Source organism: Colobus angolensis, unplaced genomic scaffold (genome assembly GCF_000951035.1).
Source record: "Colobus angolensis palliatus isolate OR3802 unplaced genomic scaffold, Cang.pa_1.0 Scaffold92, whole genome shotgun sequence".
In the NCBI taxonomy this organism is placed as follows: Eukaryota; Metazoa; Chordata; class Mammalia; order Primates; family Cercopithecidae; genus Colobus; species Colobus angolensis.
This window is the reverse complement of record NW_012123154.1, coordinates 291,490-301,299: the sequence shown is the minus strand read 5'-3', so window position 1 is coordinate 301,299 and position 9,810 is coordinate 291,490. Positions and strand designations below refer to the sequence as shown.

Sequence of the window (9,810 nt, the reverse complement as noted above, 5' to 3'; positions counted from 1 at the left end):
AGAAAGAAGAAAGAAGAAATAAAGTACAATCCTATCCTCTTTTTATTTTTAAAAGCATAATAATCTATGTGTCTGTCATCTATTATTTACTCATTTTTATCAAGTATGTATCTATCAATGTTTGTACAGGAAGAAAAAAACAGTCTACAAAGATATATCTCAAAATGGGGAGTTGGACAAAGGAAAAATATAAAAAGAACTTTCTCCTACTTTTCTTCTATAGTAGGAATTTTTCAAAAGGAACATTGTATTTTGTAGAAATAAAAATAAAAAGAAAGAAAACATAGATCTATAAACACCAACACAAGAAGATGTCCACCACATATTGCTAAGTAAAAAAAAAGCAAGTTGTAGATAATATGCAATGAATAATTCATCTTTTGTAAGAAAAGAAAAGGATGCCTCTGTACATGCACAGAAGCATCCATATGTTTGCCAAAAAAGTGTGTGGATAAAAACAAACCGTTCAAGATGGTTGCCTCTGGAGACAGAAATTCCACTATGATGTGTGCATATTACTTTGCAGGAAAACACTTGATTGATTGATTGATGATTGAGACAAGGCCTCGCTCTGTTGCTCAGGCTAGAGTGCAGTGGGGGAATCTTGCTTCACTGGGATCTTCGCCTCCTGGGCTCAAGCAATCCTCTCACCTTAGCCTCCTGAGTAGCCAGAATTACAGGTGTGTGCCACCACGCCCTGCTAATTTTTGTATTTTTGTAGAGACAGGGTTTTGCCATGTTGCCCAGGCTGGTCTCCAACTCCTGAGCTCAAGTGATTCACCTGCTTTGGCCTCCCAACTTGCCGGGATTACAGGCATGAGTCACCACACTCAGCCAGGAAAACATTTAAACATCCACTTTCCCCATCAGTTGACCCCCAGACAAAATGAGATGTGTGAGTGGGTGACTGGCAAGCCATGTCCCTGGGTTTCCAAGGTAATTGGTGCACTTGGGGTAGGGGAAATGGAGAACTTACCACCCCAGTGAACAGCTCCAGCCCAGTGAACTGGAGGGTGTTCTTTTCAGCTACGGTAAACTGAGGGATTATGATGAAACTGAAGTTCACGATGAATGAGAAAATGTTGAACTTCAAAAGCCATTTCAGAAAGTTGAAATAGGAGAGGACGCTGGTTCCAAACTTGCCTCCAATGATCTTCAGCGTCTTCTGCCACAGGCTGATGGAATTGAGAATTTCCGACAGGCTGTTCTTAGATCTCCGATAAGCCTGGAGTCAGGATTCAAAGCAGGTGGCTTGCTGTTGACTCAACAAATATTCATTGAGCAGGTACCATAATAACAAAAAAGGCCACCATGTCTGGAGTATTGCTAAGTGCAGGCACCATGCCAGGCAAGTTTACAAACATTATGTAACCTCTAAGGTGGAGGTATTATGACCTTCCCAGGTTTGCTGTTGAAGGCGCCACTCCCAACGGCCAAGTTGGCCAATGAACTCAGCAACCTCTTAGTTCTTCCCCACACCCACCTCATTTTCCCACACCTGTACTAACTGATGGCTCTGGGCAATGAAATCGCTCTGATTTTTGGTTCGTCTTCTCCCTGAGTCCCCTTCATCCTCACTCTCCTCCCTCCCTGTTTTCACCCTCTTGCTGTGCCTGTTTTACTGACTTACCCATGAAATGGAGTTCAGACACTGAACACAGCAATTGAGCTGAAGGATACGATGGGTCTGTTTGCTTTTTTCTTTGTCAACTATTTTCCTGTAGGGAACAGCAAGAGAATATGAGAGATACAAATGTTGTAACTCATTCATTCAAAAAATAGTTACATGGTGGCTCATGCCTGTAATCCCAACACTTCGGAAGGCTGAGGCAAGAGGATCACTGAGGCCAGAAGTTCAAGACCAGCCTGAGCAAAAGAGTGGGACTTTGTCTCTATTAAGAAAAAAATTAACAAAAAATAGCTGGATGTGGTGGTAGTGCCTGCCTGTATAGTCCCAGCTATTCCAGAGGCTGTGGTAGGAGGATTACTTGGGTCCAAAAGTTTGAGACTGCAGTGAGCTATGATCACACCATTGCAGTCCAGCCTGGGCAACTGAACGAGACCTCATTTCTTTCTTTTTTCTTTTTTTCTTTTTTTTTTTTTTTGAGACGGAGTCTCACTCTGTCACCCAGGCTGGAGTGCAGTGGCCTGATCGCAGCTCACTGCAGCCTCTGCCTCCCAGGTTCAAGTGATTCTCTGCCTCAGCCTCCTGAGTGGTGGGATGACAGGTGTGCATCACCACACCCCGCTAACTTTTGTATTTTTAGTAGAAACGAGATTTCACCATGTTTGCTAGGCTGGTCTCGAACTTCTGGCCTCAAGTGATCCACCACCTTGGCCTCCCAAAGTGCTTGGATTACAGGCGTGAGCTACTGCGCCCGGCCAAGACCCCATTTCTTAAAAAAAAAAAAAAAAAAAAAAAGTTATCAAACTCCTATGATGTGTTGGACAGCATCCCAGGTGTTAAGACAACAATCTCCCTGGTTTACAGAGCTGACATCCTAGTTGTAAGCAAAAGACAGTAAGCAACAAATACAATAATAAAGTAGGAAAACTATGTCATATATTAGAAGGTGAGTTGTACTACAGAAAAAGAAAAAACAGAGTGGGGTAAAGAGATGGGAAGTAATGGGGCGGGGACAGTATTACAATTTGAAATAGGGTAAAATCTGAGCATTGCCCTATTTGAAGGAGAGGAGGGATTCATATAAAAATGTCCTGTGCATAGGGAACAGCCAGCACAAAGGACCAAGGCAGGCAGCACAGCAAGGGGGCCGGGGTGGCTGGAATGGAATCAACAAAGGGAAGGGAGGAGGATATGAATAACATCCACGGAGCAAGTATCCCTGTATGTCAGTGGTTCTGATATGGCTTGGCTCTGTGTCTCCACCCAAATCTCACCTTGAACTGTAATAATCCCCATGTGTTGTGGGAGGGACCCGGTGGGAGGTAACTGAATCATGCGGGCAGGTTTTTCCCATGCCGTTCTCATGATAGTGAATAAGTCTCATGAGATCTGATGCTTTTTGTGTTTTTTTGTTCGTTTGTTTGTTTTTGAGATGGAGTCTTGCTCTGTTGCCTGTGCTGGAGTGCAGTGGTACAATTTCAGCTCACTGCAACCTCTGCCTCCCAGGTTCAAGCGATTCTCCTGCCTCAGCCTCCTGAGTAGCTGGGATTACAGGTGCCTGCCACCACACCCAGCTAATTTTTGTATTTTTAGTAGAGATGGGGTTTCACCATGTTGGCCAGGCTGGTCTTGAACTCCGACCTCAGGTGATCTGCCCACCTTGGCCTCCCAGAGTGCTGGGATTACAGGCATGAGCCAGAGCACCCAGCCAATCTGATGGTTTTATAAAGGGCAGGTCCCCTGAACATGCCGCCTTGCCCATCGCCATGTAAGATGTGCCTTTGCTCTTCCTTCACTCTCTGTCATGATTGTGAGGCCTCCCTTGCTGTGTGGAACTGTGAGTCCATTAAACCTTTTTCCTTTATAAATTACCCAGTCTCAGGTATGTCTTTATTAGCAGAGTGAGAGCAGACTAATACAGGTTCTCAACCTAGGGGGATTTTACCCCCCACAACTGGCAATGTCTGGAAACTTTTTTGGTTGTGAAACTAAGGAGTGGAGAGGGGGTGCTATTGGCATCAAGTACGTAGAGATCAGAGATGCTGCTACAAACCCTATAATGAACAAAACAACCCTCACAACAGAGAAAGATCCAGCCCTAAGATGTTACTTGTACTGAGATTGAGAAATCCTGCTATAAGGTCTTTGGAACCCCTACTGAGTGACAGCAGGAGCCATGCAGAGTTTGAAATGGAAGTGTTTTCAGAAAGACACAGTCACAGTTGGTCTCCTTACCCTTCCATGAACTCACCATATCTGCTTTGTTCTGGTTCTTTCCTGGCTTTCTTTGGTCCACCTCAAAGGCCCATCCCAATGTCATTGTCAATTGTCTTTCAAGGCCCAGCTCAAATGCCCCCTCTGTCTGTTTTTCCCCAGCAAAGTTAGGGAGGGCAGACCTTTCTGGTCCTCCCATTGCAATCTCTTTCTATTTTGACTTGGCCTGATTTGCTTTCTGCCATTTGTAATTTACTTTTTGACAAATCTATTCCACCCTGCCAGGCTTTGAAATTTATCTTTGAAACCTCAGAAAATCCTGCATCCATGAATCACTTACTAGTACTTGTTGCTGCCAACTATCTCAAATTGAAAAAAAAAAAAAAAAAGATTAAGCAACAATTAATGTAAACTCTGAAGGCTAAAACAGCCCTTACCCTCGGAGTTTGAATTACTGAGCTTATAAAACTACCAAGATCTTTATTTTTTTTCTTTTTCTTTTCTTTTATTTTATTTTATTTTTTCCCAATATGTGTCTTGCTCTGTCACCCAGGTTGGACTGCAGTGGTGTGATCTTGGCTCACTGAAACTGCCGCCTCCCAGGTTCAAGCGATTCTCCTGTCTCAGCCTCCCCAGTACCTGGGATTACAGGCACATGCCACCACATCCGGCTAAGTTTTGTATTTTTAGTAGAGATGGGGTTTCACCATGTTGGCTAGGCTGGTCTTGAACTCCTGACCTTGTGATCTGCCCGTCTCAGCCTCCCAAAGTGTTGGGATTACAGGCGTGAGCCACCACGCTCAGCTGATCTTTATTTTTTAAGTAAAGTTTTTATTTAGCATAGTTTGAGATTTACAGTAAACTTGGAAAGACAGTAGAGAAAATTTCCATATACCACTCACTAGTTTCCCCTGTTAACATTTTACATTTCCATGGTAGGTTTCTCAAAACTAACATACCAGTATTGGTACGCTACTATTACCTAAACTGTAGACTATTCAGATTTTACCAGTTTTTCCACCGATGTCCATTTTCTATTCCAGGATCTCGTCCAGGATACCACATTGCATTTACTTGTCATGTCTTTTTTAATTTTCATTTTTTGTAAAGATGGAGTCTCACTATGATGCCCAGGCTGGTCTCGAACTCCTGAGCTCCACTAATCCCACCACCTTGGCCTCCCAAAGTGCTGGGATTACAGGCGTGAGCCACCACACCTGGCCTGTCATGTCTCTTTAGAACTTTCTACTCCATGACAGTTTCTCAGACTTTCCTTGTTTTTGATGACTTCGACAGTTTCAAGGGGTACAGGCTGAGTGTTTTGTAAAATGTCCCTCAGTTGGGATTTGCCTAATGTTTTTTGCTGTTTAGACTGGGGTTGTGGATTTTAGGAGAGAGTAGCACAGAGGAGACGTGTTTCCCCCATCACATGACTTATCTTTGGGGATGTTAACCTTAAGTCTTGGCCAAGGCAGTATTAGGCAGACTCTCCACTGGAAAGTTCCACCCCTCTCTTCCTCCCACGCCCTACTCTTTGGAAGCAGCTCACCAAGCAGAGTCCACACTCCAGCCCAAGCGCAGGAATTAAGCTGTAGCCCCTGGAGAAAGGAGTGCCTACAGGGGGCATTTGAAATTTTTCTGTCAGGAAGATTTGTCTCTTCTATTGTGTTTATTTATTTCTTATCTTTTTGAGATGGGGCAAAAGTAGAAGATTGAGGTTCACTTGAAATCTGGGACAGAAGAAAAGCCTTTGGCCATACCTAAGGTTCCTTTTCTCTTCCATGGTCCTTGGCTGGTTTCTGATGGCTTTAATTCTGTCTCTGGATGTCATGGGTATAAGAGATGCAATTAACTTCTGTCCTATGAAAGAAATTAATGGAGTTTAATTTCTTTTTTCTTTAACAGAATCATAACACTAAAATGTGGTGCTGAAGTCAGAGCAAGTAACACAAGGAAAGAAGTATATGGACTTTGGGATCTCAAAGATCACAAAGGAAAACAACAAAAAGACACATATATGTGTTAAAGCTCAAAGCCAGAGCAAATGAATAATAGCTGCACTCTCTTCCAATTCAGTGTTTTTCTCTTTCCTGCAACAAAAAACATTTAGCAAAGTCAACGAGGTCCTGCATATTTGGTCAGCCTACCTCTTCTCTCTCACTATTTTGTTTTTTTTTTTCGAGACAGGGTCTTACTGTGTCACCCAGGCTAGAGTGCAGTGGCATAATCACAGCTCACTGCAACATTGATCTCCTGGACTTAAGGGATCTTCCCACCTCAGCCTCTCAAAGTGTTGTGATTACCACCATGCACCACCATGTCTGGATAATTTTTTTATTTTTTTGTAAAGCTGAGGTCTCACTACATTGCCCAGGCTGGTCCTGAACTCCCGGGCTCAAGCAATCCTCCCACCTCAACCTCCAGAGTAGCTGGGACTACAGGCACACACCATGACAACGAGCTAATTTTTTAAAATTATTATTATCTGTAGAGATAGGGTCTTGCTATGTTGCCCAAGCTGCTCTCAAACTTCTGACCTCAAGAGATTCTCCCACCTCAGCCTCCCAAACTGCTAGGATTACAGGTGTGAGTCACCACGCCTGGCTCTCTTGCTTTAATATCCCACATCACCTCCTTTTGCCCCTGACCCCAGGTTCAAGAGACTTTTCACATTCCTTGACTATTGCTGAATGCTCTCCCACCTCCCTAGAAGTACGCCCTCCTTTTCTCCTGCTAACTCACATTCACATTTGCAGTCAATCTGGCAGACACTATTGGTTGTCTACCCCAAACTCATTTCCTCCTTGTTAATGGAATCCCAATTGTATTTAGGAATCTACCTGCCTCCCTCACATGGCCCTGAGCTTCCTCGAGGTGGAGCCTATCTCCAGGCCCAAAGAGCAAGTCTTAGTCTGAGTGAACCAATCCTCACGGTCCTGTCCCTTTGCAGGTGACTGATTTAAGCACAGGCACATGACACAGCATTAGCCAATATCCTCTGAGAGGTGGTGTGCTGAGAAATTTCTTGGAGAAGATTTCTTCCTTCTCAAAAAAAAAAAAAAAAGGCAAAAACCAAGAAAAAGACAGATGTCTCTTCCTGTGATTATTGTTGTGTCTGCATGTGACGTGAGAAATGCTGTTGCCATCCTGTAACAAAGAAGCCAGCAGGCAGGGGAGCAACACCGGGCTGAGGGTGGCTGAGGGACGGAGGGAGCAGGCTGGCTCCTTGGTCACAGCACCGGGCTAGAACTGCCCACTGGCAAATACCGTCTTCATTGTAATGACATAGTTGAGGTGTAAGGGGAATCCCCAGAGGAGGCCCACCAACTCTCTCTGCTGAAGACGAGGAATTTGTACCTCTCCTGGGCAGGAAGGGTGAATAGACTGAGAGAAGAAAGACGGAAGAGGGAAATATCCAGAGATCCAGGGAGCCAGCAGTGTGAGAGGTGATGCCCCAATCTTCTTCAGTAAAGGGGCTAAACCCACTAAATGCTTTGTGTAAGTAAAGAGATGTTTTTCTTCTCCCTGAAATCATCAAGAACTGCTAGACTTTATGCCTGGAATACCGTGGGGGTGAAACAGAAACAGCATCTCTGGGCCAGGCACGGTGGCTCATATCCGTAATCCCATCCCAGCACTTTGGGAGGCTGAGGTGGGCAGATCACCTGAGGTCAGGAGTTCAAGACCAGCCTGGCCAACATGGTGAAACCCTGTCTCTACTAAAAATACAAAAAAAAATTAGCCAGGCATGGTGGCAGGTGCCTGTAATCCCAGCTACTTAGGAGGCTGAGGCAGGAGAACTGCTTGAACCCAAGAGGCAGAAGCTGCAGTGAGCTGAAATCATACCATTGCACTTCAGCCTGGGCAACAAGAGTGAAATTCCATCTCAAATAAATACATTAAATTAAATTAAATTAAAAGGAACAGCCTCTCTGTTGGCCTCAGGAGCAGAGAGGCTGGAAGGTATCAGCTAAAATCTGGTTTCCTGATGGTCTTGCCAACAAGAGGCATCCTATCTGTTGCCTGAAGCCAGGGTGAGGAGGAATCGACTCAAAATGAGACAGCATGGTGGTTAAGGATACAGGCTTGAGGCTGGACATGGTGGCTCACGCCTGTAATCCATTCCAGCACTTTGGGAAGCCAAGGTGGGCAGATCGCCTGAGGCCAGGAGTTCGAGACAAGCTTGGCTAACATGGTAAAACCCCATTTCTACTAAAAATACAAAAATTAGGTGTGGTGGCATGCACATGTAATCCCAGCTACTCAGCAGGCTGAGGCATGATAATCACTTAACCCTGGGAAGCAGAGGTTGCAGTGAGCCGAGATCATGCCTCTACACTCTAGCCTGGGCGACAGCAAGACTTTGTCTCAAAAAAAAAAAAAAAAAAAAAAAGAGAATGCAGTCTTGGGAATCAGATAGACCTGTATCTGGGCCCCAGATTTTCCAGGTCACTAAATTTATCTGAGCTATAGTTTTCTCATCAAGTACATGGAAACGCCTGCCTCAAAGGTGTGGAGTGCAGGGAGTACAAAAACTCAATTCGATGGATAACAAAAAGCAGGTGCTCTGCAGAGCACAGGCATATGAAATAAGCTTGATAAAAATAAGCTCTTGTTAGGGATGTCTTAAAGTGATCCCTTCCTTTGTCCTTGGCTTCCTTAGTTCAACCACAAAACCTTCCGCCCTTCCATATTACTCAATGTCCTTCTTTTAGAGACAGGATCTTACTCTGTCACCCAGGCTGGGTTGCAGTGGTGCCATCAGAGCTCGCTGCAGCCTCCAGCTCCTGGGCTCAAGAGATCCTCCCACCTCAGCATCCTGAGTAACAGGGACCACAGGTGTGCACTGTCATACCTGGGTATTATTTTAAAAATTTTTTTGTAGCAATGAAGTCTCCCTTTGTTGCCCAGGCTAGTCTCGAACACCTGGGCTCAAGCAATCGTCTTACCTTGGCCTCCCAAAGCAGTAGGATTATAGGTGTGAGCCACCATGCCTGGCCCCACTCGATATCTAAAAAGTAAAATATGCTGTGGCAAATGAGGAAGTCTTTTTTCCTACTCCCCTACTCCTCTTCCCCAGCATTTCACTACCTTGAACGGTTTCACGTGAAGAACCAGGAGTGTCTATGCCCATGCATTCTAGGCTATGAAGGGTCTGAGACATCGATTCATTCAAAGATGTTGAAAACTGCAGCACCTGGTTGCCCTTTTGGTCATTCCTTTTGCTGACTGTCTGAGAATCTACCACATCGATGTCAGATACTGATGAAACCATGTTGATGCTTGAGTCTAGCAGCCCCTTTTCCTGAAAAATCTGATTTGAGGATGGGTGGCTTTGGACCCCAGAGGAAACATTCTCAACCTCTATGATGATTTCATTCACGTGGTCATCGGATAGCATCTCCTGCCTCCTGCAAACCTTCTTCCCCTCTGGGGTGGGCTTCCTGAGACTTCATACAGCAGTCACGCTGGCATAGACTGGGACTCGCAGTGAAAAAGTAATGATGATCACAAAGGGATACACCATTCACATTTTTTTTTAAAATGCCAGGGTGAGCTCACCAAATCCAGCCCTACACAAATCACAACATAACTCCCTGCATCTAACCCCAGAGGAGTTTTTCTCAGGAGGAGGAGTGTTTTCCTGCAGAGAATTCTGTCTTGGTAGCTAGGCAAGAAATTGAAAACAGAATCTTTCATTTAAGACAGTGGGATTCTAGAAACAGAAGGAAGATATTTTTCTAAATGACTCATAGTCAAAGGGCAAGATTTTCTTTTTAATTTAGTGCCTCTGGCCTAGAACTTATATATACACACACACACACACATATATATATGTGTGTGTGTGTGTATATGTGTATGTGTATATATGTATTTATATATAAGTATTTATGTATGTATATATACACTTATATATAAATATATATGTAGTATTTATATATAAGTATTTATGTATGTATATATACACT

The 9,810-nt window shown here is 44.1% G+C and overlaps 1 protein-coding gene across 3 annotated transcripts in view; it reads right to left on the bottom strand.

Annotated features, from left to right (window-relative positions):
* Window positions 1-9,810, bottom strand: part of TMC5 (transmembrane channel-like 5) — a 98,818-nt gene that overhangs the window by 35,812 nt on the left and 53,196 nt on the right. For 2 of the 3 annotated variants that reach the window (XM_011931857.1, XM_011931856.1), the window contains exons 6-8: window positions 5,602-5,701; window positions 1,631-1,718; window positions 977-1,225 (exon numbers count right to left, since the gene is read on the bottom strand). In XM_011931857.1, the coding sequence (XP_011787247.1) occupies window positions 977-1,225; window positions 1,631-1,718; window positions 5,602-5,701 (437 nt within the window). Of the gene's footprint in view, window positions 1-976; window positions 1,226-1,630; window positions 1,719-5,601; window positions 5,702-8,932; window positions 9,502-9,810 lie in introns of those variants that run through there. The other variant, XM_011931858.1, reaches the window with a different exon arrangement.